The sequence below is a fragment of the Notothenia rossii genome (assembly GCF_949606895.1).
Source record: "Notothenia rossii genome assembly, chromosome: 2".
Taxonomy (NCBI): Eukaryota; Metazoa; Chordata; class Actinopteri; order Perciformes; family Nototheniidae; genus Notothenia; species Notothenia rossii.
Genome location: NC_136904.1, coordinates 90,599,740 through 90,619,149, shown reverse-complemented (window position 1 = coordinate 90,619,149; position 19,410 = coordinate 90,599,740). Strand labels below are relative to the sequence as shown.

General features: G+C 40.3%; 1 protein-coding gene across 1 annotated transcript in view; it reads left to right on the top strand.

Moving 5' to 3' along the window:
* Nucleotides 1-19,410, top strand: part of neb (nebulin) — a 101,000-nt gene that overhangs the window by 34,643 nt on the left and 46,947 nt on the right. The window contains 38 exon segments of the mRNA XM_079666316.1: nucleotides 24-227; nucleotides 325-429; nucleotides 536-643; nucleotides 731-1,042; nucleotides 1,136-1,339; nucleotides 1,486-1,590; nucleotides 1,679-1,786; nucleotides 2,005-2,316; nucleotides 2,405-2,608; nucleotides 2,701-2,805; nucleotides 2,912-3,019; nucleotides 3,340-3,651; nucleotides 3,756-3,959; nucleotides 4,120-4,224; nucleotides 4,474-4,581; nucleotides 4,714-5,025; nucleotides 5,580-5,783; nucleotides 5,876-5,980; nucleotides 6,151-6,258; nucleotides 6,335-6,646; nucleotides 6,804-6,908; nucleotides 7,043-7,141; nucleotides 7,268-7,369; nucleotides 7,484-7,591; nucleotides 7,707-8,018; nucleotides 10,709-10,813; nucleotides 10,919-11,023; nucleotides 11,109-11,213; nucleotides 11,310-11,417; nucleotides 11,533-11,643; nucleotides 13,389-13,586; nucleotides 14,397-14,501; nucleotides 14,613-14,717; nucleotides 16,195-16,299; nucleotides 16,389-16,496; nucleotides 16,933-17,046; nucleotides 17,571-17,768; nucleotides 18,753-18,857. Of these exon segments, the coding sequence (XP_079522442.1) occupies nucleotides 24-227; nucleotides 325-429; nucleotides 536-643; nucleotides 731-1,042; nucleotides 1,136-1,339; nucleotides 1,486-1,590; nucleotides 1,679-1,786; nucleotides 2,005-2,316; nucleotides 2,405-2,608; nucleotides 2,701-2,805; nucleotides 2,912-3,019; nucleotides 3,340-3,651; nucleotides 3,756-3,959; nucleotides 4,120-4,224; nucleotides 4,474-4,581; nucleotides 4,714-5,025; nucleotides 5,580-5,783; nucleotides 5,876-5,980; nucleotides 6,151-6,258; nucleotides 6,335-6,646; nucleotides 6,804-6,908; nucleotides 7,043-7,141; nucleotides 7,268-7,369; nucleotides 7,484-7,591; nucleotides 7,707-8,018; nucleotides 10,709-10,813; nucleotides 10,919-11,023; nucleotides 11,109-11,213; nucleotides 11,310-11,417; nucleotides 11,533-11,643; nucleotides 13,389-13,586; nucleotides 14,397-14,501; nucleotides 14,613-14,717; nucleotides 16,195-16,299; nucleotides 16,389-16,496; nucleotides 16,933-17,046; nucleotides 17,571-17,768; nucleotides 18,753-18,857 (5,943 nt within the window).

Genomic DNA, 19,410 nt, shown 5'->3' with positions numbered 1-19,410 from the left:
TTGAAACTTTTTTTTGTATCCAGAATGTGTACAAGGAGGACTTCAAGATGATGCAGGGTATCGGATGGGTGCCGATAGGTTCACTGGATGTTGAGAAGGCAAAGAAAGCCGGTGATGCTCTGAATGAGAGGAAGTATCGTCAACACCCAAGCAACTTCAAATTCAAAATCACCACCGACGACATACCCCTGGTGTTGGCTAAGGCCAATAACCAGGTTATGAACAAGGTATGAAATAACATTACAATGATGTAATCATAAAAATGCATATTTGCAGTGTTCATCATGTTAGTAATTTCTCTTTTTTTTTTTTTTATGCCCACAGAAAGCATATTCCGATGTCTGGAACAAGGACAAGACAACGATCCACATCATGCCTGATTCTATGGATGTTCTTCTAGCCAAAGCAAACAATGTCAACTACAGTTTGGTAAGTGAAATGTTCAGTATTTATGGTGATACAGAGACACATATTCTAGTTTACCTTGAAGGGTAAATGTATACTTAATTTCTGGGATGTTTGTGTTTGTTTACAGAAAAAGTACAAGCAGGCAAATGAAGACTCCAAGAAGAAGGGCTACGACCTGCGCGGCGATGCCATTTCCATCCTTGCAGCCAAGAAGAACAGGGATATTGCCAGTGATGTAAGCTTTCTAACAAATACAAACCGTTTCTATATATTTATCACTGCACATGTAACCATGGAACTTTGTTGTTACACTTTCTTCCAGCACAAGTACCATGAAGGATACCGTAAGCAGGTGGGCCACCACATCGGTGCTCGCTGCGTCCAGGACGACCCTCTGCTGGTTCTGGCTCTGAACTCAGCCAGGATTGCCAGTGACGCTTTGTACAAGAAGGACTTCAACAAGTCCAAGACCAAGTTCAACCTGCCCGTGGACATGATTGCCTTTGCGCTGGCCAAGAAGAACCAGATCCAGGTCAACCACGCCAACTACATCACCCGCCTGCACAACTGGACTTGTCTTCCAGACTCCACTGATGTGCGCCAGGCCAGGCACGCCTATGACATACAGAGTGATGTGAGTGTAGCTCTCTTGCTTTATTGTTTTTATTTCAGTTTCATGCTACCAAGTATGTGAGGAATGTAATTGTTTTCTTTACTCACTTCAAAGGCTGTCTACAAAGCTGACTTGAAGTGGCTCCAGGGTTTGGGCTGGGTTCCCATTGGCTCAGTGGATGTGGAGAAAGCCAAAAAAGCTGGAGATGCTTTGAATGAAAGGAAGTACCGCCAACCCCCAAGCACTTTCCCCTTCAAGAGCACCACAGAGGCTATGAACCTCGTACTTGCGAAGAATAACGCTTTGGTCATGAACAAGGTTCGAATTGAAATATTTTGAGTTGAATTCAAATATATTTTTGTGAAAAAAGGGTCTATTACTACCTTGATTTGCAATGGAGACCTCTCTCTTGAGATCTCTTCAGTTAAAACCATCAAGTAACACTTATTTCTGGTTTGTTCCAGCAACTCTACACCGCCGCATGGGAGAAGGACAAGACCAAGCTGCACATCAACCCTGACACCCCTGAGATCGTCCTCGGTCAGCAGAATGCTATCACCATGAGCAAGGTTAGCTTAGTGAAGAAGCTGAATGATTGGACCTTCATTTGTTGAAGAGCTGTTAACAAAAGTATTCATATTGTGTCTTTCTTTGTAGAAACTCTACAGACAAGGTTATGAGGACACCATCAGCAAAGGATATTACCTTCCCGGGGATGCTATCTCTGTAAAGGCTGCTAAGTCCTCCAGGGACATCATCAGTGATGTAAGTGACCACAACAACACTAGCTATAACAACACTGTCATGCAATATATTTGTTTGGGGCAAATTATTATTGTTATTAATGGCTGCTACTTTTTGTTTACACTCCTTTATACTGGAAGAACACTAACACTTACTTTTATAATGCTGTCATTTATAATATTATCATTTATAATCAGGATTTCTGATATCATAAAACCTTTTTCTGTTGATATCATCAGTACAAGTACAAGACAGGATACCGTAAGCAGGTGGGCCACCACATCGGAGCCCTGAGCGTCAAAGACGACCCTCTTATCGTTCTGGCTATGAACTCAGCCAGGATTGCCAGTGACGCTCTGTACAAGAAGGACTTCAACAAGTCCAAGACCAAGTTCAACCTGCCTGTGGACATGCTGAGTATCGAGCTGGCCAAGAAATGCCAGATCCAGGTCAACCACGCCAACTACATCACCCGCCTGCACAACTGGACCTGCCTGCCAGACTCCAGTGATGTGCGCCAGGCCAGGAAAGCGTACGATCTGCAGAGCGATGTGAGCCTCTCTTGGACACGTTCAATATCTTTCAACAAACAATGTGCTGAGTTGTTTTAATGTTACATGTAAACTATTCTCCCAACAGGCTGTATACAAGGCTGACAGGGATGAGGTGATAGGCGTCGGATGGATCCCCATAGGTTCAGTTGATGTGGTGAAGGCAAAGCACGCTGGAAAGATTCTCAGCGAACATCTGTACAGGTTGAAACCAGACAAACAGAAATTCACCACGGACATGTCTTCCATGTCCATGGTGTTGGCCAAAGCAAATGCTGGCATCATCAACAAGGTGAAGAATATCAAATCCCTCTTTTACAATTCCTTCAATCATCTCCTGGTGTGTTTGTGTTTTCAATCCCTTTTTTGTGTTCCTCACAACAGAAAAACTATACGGCAGCTTGGGAGGTTGACAAAGTCAAGAACCATGTAAACGCAGACTTACCTGAGATTCTGCTCTCTAAAGCTAATGCTTACAACATGAGCAAGGTGCGTTCGGTCTGTTTTGACCTCCACTTGTATTATACAGCCATGTAAGACAATATGATGCTGATAGTGTCCATTTTATAATCAACTATTTAAATGTTTCTTTCAGAAAATGTACAGGGAAGCTGTTGACGCGATGTTCAGAAAGGGCTACGACATCAAGACCGATGCTGTCTCTATTGTTGCTGCCAAAAAAGGAAGAGAAATCATCAGTGACGTACGTAACATACGAAAGGACACTTTTCTCTCAGACATATACAGCAATACGAAATAACCTGTCTTAAGCAATGTGGCTCAGAAACGGGGGCCCAAGGCTATACAAATGTGTGCTTACTTGTATTGTACTTTCACTTTGGATTAGATATACTTTTATTGATCCCAATTTGGCAAAATATGGCCGTATTGACAGTGAACGATGTACTGTATATCTATTGTATAAAATATAATAAATATAATGATATGCCAACCTATAACTAACTAAATGTATTCATAAGATAATTCTTTAATTAAAGACCTTCACCTTCTCTTTCTACACAGTACAAATATAAGGCAGGATACCGTAAGCAGGTGGGCCACCACATCGGTGCTCGCTGCGTCCAGGAAGACCCTCTGATCATGCTGGCTCTGAACTCAGCCAGGATTGCCAGCGACGCCCTGTACAAGAAGGACTTCAACAAGTCCAAGACCAAGTTCAACCTGCCCGTGGACATGCTGAATATTGAACTGGCCAAGAAATGCCAGATCCAGGTCAACGACTTCAACTACAGGACTCACCTGCACAACTGGACCTGCCTGCCAGACTCCACTGACGTGCGCCAGGCCAGAAAGGCTTACGATCTGCAGAGCGATGTTAGTAACGAGAGTTTATCAGAATGTGTTTGCTCAACTTTATTTTGCTTATTTATTTGTATTCAATGTGTCTCCACTTTTTATCCTCCCGATATGACTCGTAGGCTGTTTATAAGGCCGACATGGAATGGATGAGGGGAACCGGTTGGGTGCCAATAGGTTCAGTTGATGTGGAGAAGGCCAAGAAAGCAGGAAATATCCTGAATGAAAGGAAGTACCGTGAGCATCCAAGCAAATTCAAGTTTACAGCCAAGACAAGTGACATCCCATATGCCCTTGCTACGGCAAATGCCCATATCATGGACAAGGTAGAGATCCTATAACATTGTACTTTATTGTTATTTTGCATTTTTATCTTAGTTTCTTTTGATTTGAAGTATTATACAGAATATGTGGGAAAGTGTTGACTTACTTCCCTTTGTTCGACTCGATGAATCCCATAAAACTGTGTCAATCTGCTGTTTACAGAAAGCGTACACTTCCGCCTGGGATACGGATAAGGTCAAACTTCACATGGGTACTGACATCCCAGAGATCATCCTGGCCAAGCAGAATAATATCAACACCAGTCTGGTAATGTAGTGCCTCTCAATGTAGTTCTTAAACCAATAAGTGCATCACATATGATCATATCAATAATTGTTAACTTGCTAAAAGAATAATTGTCAGATATTGTCCTAATGTTTGAAGAATGAAGGACATTTTAGTGTTGATGTTTTAATCACTGGTACAAGGAAATAGTCTCCATTGGTACTGATATCGGGATTTAAACTAAATGTATAGCAGACATACTAACTGCCTATTCCTTCTTTTGGTTCCCAGAAACAATACCGTGAAGGCTATATGGAAACCATCAACAAAGGCTACTACCTTCCCAAAGATGCCATTTCTGTTTTGGCAGCTAAGGCCTCCCGAAATATCATCAGTGATGTAAGTCTGTCTTTATTTGTGAAGTATTTTGCTTCACAATCTAAATTCTTCAGTAGCATTATCCTTTATTTTATTCACTGCAATGATTCCTTTTATGAGAATAATCTAAATATTTCCATCCCATGTTTTTAGTACAAATACAAGGCCGGTTTCCGCAAGCAGTGTGGCAATCAAATCGGTGCACTCAGCGTCAAAGACGACCAGCTGATCATGATGGCCGCTAATGCAGCCAAGATCTTCAGTGAAGCTCTGTACAAGAAGGACTACAACAAGTCCAAGACAAAGTTCAACCTGCCAGTGGACATGCTGAGTATCGCGCTGGCCAAGAAATGCCAGAGCCAGGTCAACCAAACCAACTACTCCACCCGCCTGCACAACTGGACCTGCATGCCCGACTCCACGGATGTGGTCCGTGCTAGGAAGGCCTACGCCTTAAACAGCGATGTAAGTATATGTAATGTGTTAGAAAAATATCACTCGTCACTGGCTTGAGGTTAAATATACAGATACATGTATTTATTATCCTTGCAAGAATGGAAGTAGTCCTCACATACAGAGCATTTGGTACAACTTGTTCCTGAACAGTGTCCTTCACATGCTGATATCCAAGAGAGGGAGTCACAGTAACAAGATGGAGGAATAGAAAGCAGTATTCAATGTTTACTTCAGATTAGCTCCATGTCAGAAATGAGCATGCTTGTCATATGTCTCTCTCCATAGAGGCTGAATCATCCTGTTAATCACATAGCTATCATATGCCTCAAACAGTCCTGATGCTCTTCTAGGTAATCACACATGCTGTCATGGTCACAGCTACAGTTGGGATACCTTTGATATCATGTTACTCTGATGTTGGAAGAGTACATTCAGTATTTTCCCAACATAATGTTATTCGGTTTGTGGAGAGGGAAATCACTTCGTCCATGTGTTGGAGCATCAAAGTTGAAAAATCTACAAGAACAAAAACACATCTGTATTATTTGTCTTTCCTTTTTCAGTCCGTGTACAAATCTGATATGGAGTGGCTGAGAGGATGCGGCTGGTCCCCACAGGACTCAGTGGACGTCGTCAAAGCTAAGCACGCCATGAACATCTTCAATGAGAGGCTCTACCGCCAGCCCCCAAGCAACGAGAAGTTCACCAGCGTGGTCGATCTGCCATCTATGGTCCTGTCCAAGCAAAACGCTATCAACATCAGTGATGTGAGTTATTACATATTCAGTAATGCCAAATGCCTTTCCTAGTAAATGTTAAACTCAATATGTTTTTAATCCTTTTTATTTATTTCTGACAGAGGAAATATAGGGAAGTCTGGGATAATGACAAGCTCAAATTCCACATGCCGCCCGACGCCCCCGGCTTTATTCTGTCCAAGGCCAATGCTGTCAGCATCAGCAATGTAAGTTTGCTTTAAAACAAGCCAAGTTCAACCCATATTAGAAGTATTGAAACTTTACATAAATGTCTTTAAAATGCACAGGTTGAAATGTAGTTTTATAAAGTACTTACTTTTTGGTTTGCTTCAACTGTTTTGCAGTTTTTTTGATCATATGTTCTTGTTCTGTGCAGAAACTGTACACGAAGAGTTGGGATGAGCAGAAGGCCAAAGGCTACCAGATCAAGGAGGATACTATCTCTGTGCTGAAGGCCAGAGCTTCCAGGGATATCGTCAGTGATGTAAGTAAGGCTTAAATACGGTAAAATCATACATGAAATACATTTCTTGCTTCACCTTCTATCTCTTCTCTTTTAGTACAAATATAAGGCAGGATACCGTAAGCAGGTGGGCCACCACATCGGTGCTCGCTGCGTCCAGGAAGACCCTCTGATCATGCTGGCTCTGAACTCAGCCAGGATTGCCAGTGACGCCCTGTACAAGAAGGACTTCAACAAGTCCAAGACCAAGTTCAACCTGCCCGTGGACATGCTGAATATTGAACTGGCCAAGAAATGCCAGATCCAGGTCAACGACTTCAACTACAGGACTCACCTGCACAACTGGACCTGCCTGCCCGACTCCACTGACGTGCGCCAGGCCAGAAAGGCTTACGACCTGCAGAGCGATGTAGGTTTATAGAAATGCTTGTGGATAATATCCACTCAATTGAAGCAATGATCACATATTATTATTGAATTATATGTAATCTGTATCGAGCAACTCTCACATTGTAAATACTGTACATTTATATCTCATAAACATGAACCTGTTTTTGTTTCCTTAGGCTGTGTACAAAGCTGATATGGAATGGATCCGTGGATGTGGATGGAATCCACATGAGTCTGTGGATGTAGTGAGGGTGAAGCATGCACAGAAGGTCCTGGCTGATGTGAGTGTGACTTCCATTTAGCTTCTTAAATACACACATTTATATACATTTGTTAAACATTTTGCATATGCATTTGTTCCCTCAGTGTATTTGCTAAATTATTGTTCTTGCACACCTTTCCTGCTATTTTACAGAGAGGCTACCGTGTGAAGCTGGATACGCAGAAATTCATTGTTCCAACTGACAGGGTGGACATGATCTGTGCCAAGAATGCTGCTAAAGTCCTCAACGAGGTGAGGAAGACTCTCTGCAATTTCGGATGTGTTTGAGGCCTATCTTCAATTAAAGCACTTAAACGTGACAATGACAGATTCCAGTTTTTGTTTGGTAACTAACTTCTGGTTTATCCTTCTGTTCAGCCCACATATCGTGAGGCCTGGCACAAGGACAAGACCAAGTACTCCGTTCCAGACACTCCAATTCTCGCCACAGCCAGAGAGGTGGCTAAGATTCTTCACCCGGTAAGATGACTGAAGATTTGCTACATATTACATTTTAACAATACCTAATCCTTTGCTATCATCAGCTTGACAAATCATCATACAACTTATAATAACCATTTCTATCTCTTGCAGAAACTGTACACCAAAGCCTGGGATAAGGTCAAAGCCACAGGCTACTTCATGCCTGGAGACGCTGTACCAATCAAGCAGTGCATCTCCACGAGTAAAGTGCAGAGTAAAGTGAGTAGACTGACACACTTACCCCTCCTTTCATAATCAGAATATGAAATGAAAGTTGTTCCTAATTGAACTGTGGGTTTGGGCACATAGAGATAATGTTTTTCTTTTTCTGCAGCATAAGTACCTTGAATCGTACCGTAAGCAGGTGGGCCACCACATCGGTGCTCGCTGCGTCCAGGACGACCCTCTGATCATGCTGGCTCTGAACTCAGCCAGGATTGCCAGTGACGCCCTGTACAAGAAGGACTTCAACAAGTCCAAGACCAAGTTCAACCTGCCTGTTGACATGCTGAATATTGAACTGGCAAAGAAATGCCAGATCCAGGTCAACGACTTCAACTACAGGACTCACCTGCACAACTGGACCTGCCTGCCAGACTCCACTGACGTGCGCCAGGCCAGGAAAGCTTACGACCTGCAGAGCGATGTAAGTGCTAATCACACTTTCCCCGGACTTTGTATCATATTAATATTAGGTGTTCTGCCCTTATTGTTGTTATGAGTACAGTTATGCAGATAGATAACTCCTCGACAAGTGGCAAGCGTGTATGTCCTTAAGGCGAGACACGGCAGGCAAAACATCGTTTTTCAAGTACTGGTCCATTTTGAGATTTTGTGCTATTTTGATTCTATAAAAAGTTTTCTTTCAGGCTTTTGGAAGGAAAACGTACAAAATACATATTTAAGTGTTTATTTTACTATAGTTTGTCTATTTGCGTCTGTAGATTTCTCCTAAATTCACCAAAAGTTAGCATTCTAACGTAACATAAAGTACCGCGACCGCTGTGTGCACCATTCAACAGAGATATCGTTGGAAAGCTGTGTCTCTCCTGCACAATCTCATCGGATCCAAATATGGTCATTTCCTTTGTATCAGCAACCAATCGTGAAAGTACAAAGGGGTCTTAAACCAAGAAATGAAATCTCATTGGCTGGTGTCAATTTCTGATAACGTGATTCGTTCAGATGCGTCACGTGGTGTGCTAAAACACTTCCTGGTTAGCTTTCCGCTGGAAATTGAAATCTCAAAATGGCAAAAGAACGGCGAAAAACACGTTCACAGAGAGGACGAAAACAATTGTCATTTGCACAAAGCAAGGTTATACAAAAAACAAATGACCCCGAACATGAAATAACTTCATGGAGTGCGTCGATGCGCAAGCTGTCATCCAAAGAACAGGAGGGTTTAGCTAGCGCCACACTGCAATCTTTAAAGGTCGTTTTCTCAAAATGAGTTTTTTCTCCTACTCCGAGTTCGAAATTTCAACTTCAGTAGCACTTAGACACACCAAACCTTCCATTTATGTTCCTATCAATATTATGAAGGCTTTTACAGAAGGTTTTGTTCATAGATCATTGATAGCCTGAATTATACAACATTTTATACCTAAAAACATGGCGAAAATTGATATTGATATTGATATGTCAGGACTACAAAATGAAACAAGAATTGTGAACCTGGCTTTATCCAAAGTTCAGATTTCGATTCGTGAAATGTGTTAAAATATGTGCATAATGAGATAATGGATAATTTGCATATTTAAACATGCTATTTCAGAAAACTTTTAATACAAAAAACAATTGCCTTATTGTAAGTAATTAACTGGAGACATTTCTAGCTGATACCTTTTAAGTTAAAAAAAATACGCCTTAAATAAGATATTTACATCCACAAGTCAGAGTAAAACTGAAAGAAATACAATATACATAGAAATTAGGCACTTAGCTGTGATGCAAAAATATATATACAACATTTCAATACACCACAAACATAACAAAATAGCAATGTACTTAAACATTGAAATAATATCAAAAATACTCGTTGATATCCACTTGTGAATATGTAAAGAACCAAAAATACTTACAGGCAATGCTTTCCACAATACATAGCAAAGAAGGATGGATTCAGATTCAAACTCTAGTCTCACTACGCTGTTTCTAATAAAAGAAGAAGTAACACAAAACAACAGCACCACCTGCTGGCTGGAGTAAGACAGCGTCTTAGACGGCGCATTAGGGCTGTGATACGATACATATCCTGATAAGGGGGTGTTAGAAAAATATCACTCGTCACCGGCTTGAGCTTCAATATCAGGATCCATGTATCAACACAGTCTCACGGCATTTCGTGTTATAGTCACGAAATTAATCTATTGATTCGTGTTCACCAACACGATTTCGCCATTTTTTTCGTGTCACACAGAACGATTTTAAAAGCAATGTTAACAAATTAGAAGGAAAAACAGATTAAAAAAAATACAGATTTCAGTATTCTGACACAGAACGATTTTAGAAGCAATGTATTTCTATTGGTAACTACATGTTTCGTGCCTGCACCAAATAATAACAAATTAAAGGAAAATAATATGACAAAACATTTCAATATTCCGAGGACCCATTTCTTTTCCTCGCGGACGGCAAAAAAACTCAGACATTATACAATTTAAAATAAAAGGGATAGGGTTAGGCTTAGGGTAAGATATTGAGTAAGAAAATGTTTTTATGAACCACACAGCTTCTGGTCTTCCAAGACCCGACCGGACAAAAACACGTGGTGCACACGAAACATACTACCAATAGAAATACATTGCTTTTAAAATCGTTCTGTGTGACATGAAAAAAATGCGAAAATCGTGTTGGTGAACACAAATCAATAGATTAAATTAATTTCGTGACTATAAAACGAAATGCCGTGAGACTGGGAAGAATGAACTCAAGAATGGAAGTAGTCATCACATACAGAGCATTTGGTACAACTTGTTCCTGAACAGTGTCCTTCACATGCTGATATACAAGAGAGGGAGTTCCACAGTCTCAAGATGGAGGAATAGAAAGCAGTATTCAATGTTTAGTTCAGATTAGCTCCACGTCAGAAATGATCATGCTTGTCATATGTCTCTCTCCATAGAGGCTGAATCATCATGTTAATCACATAGCTATCATATGCCTCAAACAGTCCTGATGCTCTTCTAGGTAATCACACATCCTGTCATGTTCACAGCTACAGTTGGGATACCTTTGATATCATGTTACTCTGATACTGGAAGAGGACATTCACTATTTTCCCACCAGGTGGTATGATTAATGTTTAACATTTGTCTTGCTTTCTGTCTTCAGTGTGTGTATAAGGCTGACATGGAATGGCTCCGAGGCTGCGGCTGGATGCCGGCTGAGTCCGTCCACCACGTCAAAGCCAGGAATGCTCAGTCGATTCTCAACGAGGTACGTTACCGTAATCACACCGCTGTTTTCTTTCAGCACTTTTTGCCCATTTTTCTGTTTTCAGTTCATTGTGACTCACCTCAATGTTGTTTTTTTACCTTGCAGAGAACCTACAAGCAGGGCGCAAAGGATGGCTTCGCAAAATTCACCCACGTCGTGGACCGTCCTGAGCTCATCTTGGCGAGAGTTAACGCCGCTAACCTCAGTGATGTATGTAAAAAAAAAGAAGTTTAACTTCTTAATTTCAAGAAGCAAAGTAAAAACGATGAATAACGTTGTGTGCTTCCCACTATAGCTGAAGTACAAAGAGACCTTCAACGCAGAAAAGGGTCACTATATTGGTTCGGACGACACTCCTCAACTGGCACACAGCAGGGAAGTGGGCAAGAACATCAGCGAGGTAATGCAATATCCTAAGATTATTTCATAAATGTATGATATTTGTTTGTAACATCAGACTTGCCTTTAACTCTGTGTCTACTTTGGGTCACTTCAGAAAACTTACAAACATCAATGGGACGAGTCTAAGGCTGCTGGCTACAAGCTGGACGAAAAATACATCCCACTTCTCAGCGGAAAGAAGGGCAGGGATATCATCAGTGACGTAAGTGACTCCTTTAGGGTGTTCATTGCTAAATGTAAAAGCACAAGGGCATCATGTTTTCTTCTTATAGTAGGTCGACTGAAAACTGACTTTCATTATTCTGGACATTTTCTAGGCCAAGTACCATGAGCTCCATGAGAAGGTAAAGGGTCACTACATGGCCGGGACCCTGGTGGACTTCCCTGAGGTGATGCGCTGTGGAGGACAGGAGAAGAACAAGGGACTGGTAAGATATCTTCTATTTATTCCATACATGACAAGACCTTTCTGATACTTTTGCAAGGTACTATAAAAGACATCCTTCAATTGATAAGAAAGTTAAACAAGATATGAATGATATTGCAAAATGAAAGCCAAAGAAAGTTTTAAAAAGTTATTCAAATACTACAAAAAACTCCCTTAAGCGAGAGATTGATAATCAATAGTCAAAATAGCACCTTTCTTTAGGTAAATCTAAGGTCCGTCACAAACTTGGACCAGATCAACTTTTATCATAATCAGGTGTGTTGCCTCGTAGGCGTTAACACACATAAGGAATTTGCTTTAATCTATAGTGGTGCATACATAGGAGAGGAATAAGGTTGCAAGGAGCAAATAGGGGAAGAAATAGACCTTGAAGTGTGATGTCATTGTTGGATATTGCCAGATGTGGGAAGTAGTGGAGTACAAATACTTTGTTACTGTACTTAAGTACATTTCTCTTGTATCAGTACGTTACTCCACTACTCTTTTTTTCTGACGACTTTTTACTTTGACTTCTTACATGTTGAACACAAATACCTGTACTTTCTACTTCTTACATTTTGAACACAAATACCTGTACTTTCTACTTCTTACATGTTGAACACAAATACCTGTACTTTCTACTTCTTACATGTTGAACACAAATACCTGTACTTTCTACTTCTTACATGTTGAACACAAATACCTGTACTTTCTACTTCTTACATGTTGAACTCAAATACCTGTACTTTCTACTTCTCACATGTTGAACTCAAATACCTGTACTTTCTACTTCTCACATGTTGAACTCAAATACCTGTACTTTCTACTTCTTACATGTTGAACTCAAATACCTGTACTTTCTACTTCTCACATGTTGAACTCAAATACCTGTACTTTCTACTTCTTACATGTTGAACACAAATACCTGAACTTTCTACTTCTTACATTTTGAACACAAATACCTGTACTTTCTACTTCTTATATGTTGAACTCAAATACCTGTACTTTCTACTTCTTACATTTTGAACACAAATACCTGTACTTTCTACTTCTTACATGTTGAACACAAATACCTGAACTTTCTACTTCTTACATTTTGAACACAAATACCTGAACTTTCTACTTCTTACATTTTGAACACAAATACCTGTACTTTCTACTTCTTACATGTTGAACACAAATACCTGTACTTTCTACTTCTTACATGTTGAACCCAAATACCTGTACTTTCTACTTCTTACATTTTGAACTCAAATACCTGTACTTTCTACTTCTTACATTTTCCAAACAGGCTGGTCCTTTAGTCTGAATGTGTGTTTGGTGGCGTGATCATTATTATTTAGAGTCATTGCGTGCCTATTGATTTGAACACGATCCGTGTATCCATCATTTCCTGGTCTTCTCTAAAGAAGAGGGACCAATGGAAACGTTGTCATGTTGCCGTTGGTCACCATGGAAACATTCATTAGCTAACAATGACATTATTGTTCTATTAATATAAAGGGAGGTCAGGTACTCTTTAAAACAGCTGCTAGTTATGGGTACTTTTTACTGAAGTACATTTCAAAGCCTCTTTACTTTTACTTGAGTAAAGAAGTTTAGTCAGTACTTTCACCAGAGTATTTTTAAACACGAGTATCTGTACTTCTACTTGAGTAAAGGATGTGTGTACTTTTGCCATCTCTGGATATTGTTCATAATGGTAATGACAATGTCAATAACTTTCCCTGCTTCCTCTCTTCACAGAGGCTCTACAATAAGGACTACCACATCACCAAGACCAAGAACCACATCCCCCCGGACATCATCGCTAACAAGGTGGCTAAGCGCAGCCAGGACATGCTGAGCGAGGTGCTCTACCGGACCTACCTGCACCAGTGGACCTGCCACCCCGAGCAGGAGGACCTCATCCGCGCCCGCAAGACCAACGAGATCCTCAGCGATGTAGGTTTATTATTTAGGAAGCTGTTGCGTTTTTTAATAATTTGAGGTATGGATTAGCTGAAAAGAATCCAGGAAGCTTCTCGTCAAGTTCACAGCCAGACAAATTACCCAATAACACACATTGATATATTGATTATTCTCACCAAACACAACGGGGTGCTTGTACCTGTTTTTGCGCAGTGTCCTGTGTTAGATGTTTAGACAAATTCAACAGCTTTGTGTTTTGTTAGATATAAAAGCATTTGATTACATATAACCAATTTTATATGTATTTATTAGAATATATACAAGAAATAGAGAGAGATAGAAGAAGAAAAACACTATTATTCTACCAGGGGAAACTCCGACTTTAGTCTTATACAGTTATAGAAAACAAAAATGAATTCACAAATACAATCTAATGTTATTAATATAACCCAATGTCACAAAACACCATTGTCTTAGTGGGCTTCAAAGATCATCAAACATGAATGAGAGTATAAAAATATATAATACAATTACAAGATAAAATGCAAAATACTAATAAAATGGAGTAGAATAAGGCCCTCGAAATACATACATGCACAAAGCCATGCATTAAATGAGCACATGAGATAATCTCTACAAGATGGACATCCTATTTTCAAACCATAATAAGATAGTGGGATCTTCATTTAACCAGTAGCCCAAAGGCTTATTAAGATGTTCAATGCTAGCCTTCAACTTGATATAGAGTATAAACTATGATGTTTGCAAGCAACGGATTGTATCAGATTTTTTTCTCCGTTATTAAACATGTAACTTGTGCTTTTTGCTCTTGCCGTTCAATAGGTGTTCTACAAGGAGGACCTGACCTGGATGAAGGGAATGGGTTGCTTCGTCTGGGACACCCCGGAGATCCTTCGTGCCAAGAAGTCCTACGAGCAGCAGAGCGAGGTGAGTGACATCCTGTACAAATCACAGGAAACTTCAAACAATCGCATTAATAATGTTTGGTTTATATGTTAATACAGTGATGATTCAACCATTTGATATCTTCTCTTCCAGCTTAACTACAGAGCGGAGGCCAAGAAGGAGTTCAACAATTACTCCATTGTGACTGACACCCCAGCCTATGTGACGGCCATCCTGGGTAACACCTGGGCTAGTGATGTGAGTGAGCTTGACTTTTTCAAACATATATGAAGTTTAGGGGTCACCTATTATGCAAAATCCACTTCTTCATGTCTCTTCTACATCAACATGTGTCCCCTCTTCTTCATGTCTCTTCTACATCAACATGTGTCCCCTCTTCTTCATGTCTCTTCTACATCAACATGTGTCCCCTCTTCTTCATGTCTCTTCTTCATCAACATGTGTCCCCTCTTCTCCATGTCTCTTCTATATCAACATGTGTCCCTTCTTCTTCATGTCGCTTCTACATCAACATGTGTCCCCTCTTCTTCATGTCTCTTCTACATCAACATGTGTCCCCTCTTCTTCATGTCTCTTCTACATCAACATGTGTCCCCTCTTCTTCATTTCTCTTCTACATCAACATGTGTCCCCTCTCCTTCATGTCTCTTCTACATCAACATGTGTCCCCTCTTCTTCATGTCTCTTCTACATCAACATGTGTCCCCTCTCCTTCATGTCTCTTCTACATCAACATGTGTCCCCTCTTCTTCATGTCTCTTCTACATCAACATATGTCCCCTCTTCTTCATGTCTCTTCTACATCAACATGTGTCCCCTCTTCTCCATGTCTCTTCTACATCAACATGTGTCCCCTCTTCTTCATGTCTCTTCTACATCAACATGTGTCCCCTCTTCTTCATGTGTCTTCTACATCAACATGTGTCCCCTCTTCTCCATGTCTCTTCTACATCAACATGTGTCCCCTCTTCTTCATGTCTCTTCTACATCAACATGTGTCCCCTCTTCTCCATGTCTCTTCTACATCAACATGTGTCCCCTCTTCTCCATGTCTCTTCTACATCAACATGTGTCCCCTCTTCTTCATGTCTCTTCTACATCAACATGTGTCCCCTCTTCTTCATGTCTCTTCTACATCAACATGTGTCCCCTCTTCTTCATGTCTCTTCTACATCAACATGTGTCCCCTCTTCTTCATGTCTCTTCTACATCAACATGTGTCCCCTCTGTGGAAAGAGACTCTGAAAGTTTCAGGAACAAAGATTCTCTCTCTTTTTGATCCATTTCTATAAAAACCTGTCTGAAAATGAGCTGATCAGATTTTGGCCACTGTATGATGTCATAAAGTTTTTTTGGCTTGTGTAACCATTAGCCAATCAGCAACCAAGGTAACCCCCCCCCCCCCTTATCACCTGAATCTCCTCCTAGAGCACCATTGAGTTCTTTCTAACCAAATCTCTCTCAGAGGGGCGTGGGGAGGGGCTCCTTATTTTCATCTAAAGTAACAGACAGAGAATCAGCACTTTGGAAACAGGGCTGAAACAGAGGGGATTATGGGTAATGCTGCAATGATCTGTTTGGTGTTTCAGCCAATCAGAGACATGTTCTGGATATATCTGAGACCTATAATATATTGATGAAAAACAGTATATCAGGGGACCTTTCAGTTAAAATGCCTAAATGAGTGTGTTAATTAAACTCTTATCCTTAACAGCTCAACTACAGGGAGGCCTATCATAAGGAGAAGCACCTGTACACCACCGTTCTGGATACTTACGACTACGCCAAGTGCCGCAACTTCAAGCACTACTTCAGCAGCGTAAGTGACGACCCTTTCATCCGGTGACTTGATTGAAGATCTGCTTGAAATAGCATGTTGATAACGTGTTTTTGTTTTGCTTTCCACAGAAAAACTACACTGCCGCCTGGGACAAAATCAAAGACAAGAGCTACCAGATTCCTCACGATTCTCACGCTCTGCGACACGCCAAAGTGCAGAAAGTTATCCTCAGCGGCGTGAGTTTAACTTCTGGTTATTTCATTTGTTTTTGCATTTTAAGAAATGATTCACAAAGCTTACATGACAAAATAAACACATGTAGGTAACATAACTTAACTACATAACAGCTGACACACCCGAAATGAAATATTAATAATAATGGTAATAATAATACAAATAAATAATTGTGAATTCTTACCTCATGTTCCTTATAAATCTGCATTACACTTTACCCACCTATCCTTAAAGATAAGCATTTCATTTCTATAATTCTAATAGTTGTTTTTTCCATTACATATATTTCGATTCCTTGTCATTTGTTTAATGATCGCTTTTCTTATCACAAGAAATAGGTAATTCATTTATTTCATTCTACGTAATATAACTTTGCAGGTTTCTTCTTCACATATAAGTGAACTGTTTTAAGAGACAATGTGCTTTTGTCCCTTTTAGGTGAAGTACAAGGAGGACTACGAGAAGTTCAAGTCCCTCTACAGTCTGCCCAAGTGTCTGGAGGACGATCCCGCCACCGCTCGCTGCGTCAAAGCCGGGAAGCTGGTGCTTGATGTAAGTGACATTGATCAGGCTTTTGCTTCACACTGTGTGTCTGAATTATTGTTAGTCAGAGAAGACTGAAAGATTAACTCTACTTGAAAAACCAAGGTGCTTAAATGAGTCAAAGTGTGTTGTTTTGTGCATTAAAATATCATTTTATCATTACATTATTTCATTTGTACCCATTAGAAGCATGAAATTCAAGATAATGTAAATATTTGGTATATCAGGAGAGGTCAAACAGCCACAAGCTGATATAACCAACCTCCTCTCAACTTAAGAGATAATTACTTTTAATTTGTTTTGGTTTTTTGGACAGAGAAAAACTCTAATTCAGTTTGAACTATTCCAAAAAAACAGACGTCCAGAAAATGCATAACGAAAACGAACATGTGAATTAAATGGAAATATAATTGCAGTTCATTAAAGAAATGTAATCAGAAAATAAGCTAACTTTGTTAAGTTCCATTAAATGTGATCCCTAATAATATCGAACACTCCCAAGCTCTTGATAACTCTGGTGTCTGTCTTTATAGCGTCTGTACAAGGAGGACTATGAGAAGACCAAGGCTAAGAACCACATCCCTGCAGACATGCTGGAGATCCTGTCCGCCCGCAAAACCCAGTCCTCCGTCAGCGAGATCAACTACCGCAAGAAACTGCACCAATGGATCTGCCTGCCCGACATGCAGGTGTACACGCAGGCACGCAAAGTCAACGAGCAGCTCAGCGACGTAAGTCAAACTCAGAGGGATTTCATGAGCTTGTTACAACATTCAGGAGAAGACAACATACAAACAACAAGCATTCATACTTCAATATGCAGATACAGTTAAAGTGCAGGAGTATATCGGTTTAAGTAAAAGTAAATATGTTTGAATTAGTTACTGCAAAGCTAAAGACTGGTCAAAGGTACAGCCATGTTCTTGCATATACAGTATTCTGTCAGCTTTGTGTGTGTACTATACCTTCCTATTTAACTTGCACAAACATTGTAACATGATGCCATTTTCTAACATCATATCTTCTTTATTTATAAATACTTTGACAATTCAAGGAAAGGTGAACAAATACCTGCTTTACCAATCAGTGCTCCAGTACTATTTCTATTTGCACATATTTGAAATAGGTAATGTCCATACACTCAGAGCACGATAGGCCACACTCTAAGAACATTAGCTTCTCTGGGAAAACAGTCCAACTCACAATAAGCAGCGATAATAACCACACTTACTGTGAAGAAACACACACACACACACACACACACACACACACACACACACACACACACACACACACAAACACACACACACACACACACACACACACACACACGCACACGTTTATTTTGAGATTCAGATCAGGATGTAAGGACAGCTCTGTCATTCACTTAAGTGTTACTTTTTGGGGAAATACATGGAACAAAATGTATGTATGGAAAACAAGGTTATTATATAATCACAGAATCACATTGTACTTTGTCTCTGTTGCAGAAAAAGACTAATTGCACCTAGCTGTGAAACTCAATAGGCTTTCGAAATCATCCATGAATGTTGTGTAAGCAGAGAAGAAATTAGGACATGTATTTCAAAATAGTAGGAAGCACTAATGGTTATTATTCAGTTTCTTGAATCGCTATACTGTATGAAAAAGAATGATGTTTTAACCAATTGCAATCCAAGTGCATTACTTAACTTGTGTTTTTTTACTCTCCATAGATCTTCTACAAGGATGATTTGAACTGGCTGAGGGGAATCGGTTGTTACGCCTGGGACACTCCAGAGATCCTCCGCGTGAAGAATGCTGATAATCTTCAGAGCGGGGTAAATCCTATCACTTTAGTCATTCTTATGCTACCCTCTATTTCACATCCTCTTAAGATATATATACACATTTTATTATTTTCAGCAATGTCCATTAGCTTCCCTAGCCTTCCAGTAGATCCTCGGTAGACGGGTGCATTGTGCATTCACACCCAATAGTCCGTTTTCTGGTGCGCACCAGACGACAGTTTGTTACGTTGTTTCATTTTTCAGAAGGTTCGGTTTGCGTTCACACGGGCAAAACTCAAACGGACTATAAACTTTAAACACAAGTCATGTGCACGGAAATGCTGTTCAACCACTGGTCAGACATTAAGGGGGTAAACCTGGGGTAAACACGCAAATCCCGGCAATTTCTACCGGAGCCTCCGCCATGGAGCATCGGCACTTTCGGCAGGTTATTCTCATGCTGCTGTTAATCTGGGCCCAGGAGTTCAAAACTTTGAATCCCTATCTGATCAGATCAGATTTGGATTTTGGGGAGTTCAAAACCAAAAAACAGGATTAGGATCACTTTCATATCCGATCAGATCAGGAAATCCAATCCAAGCTT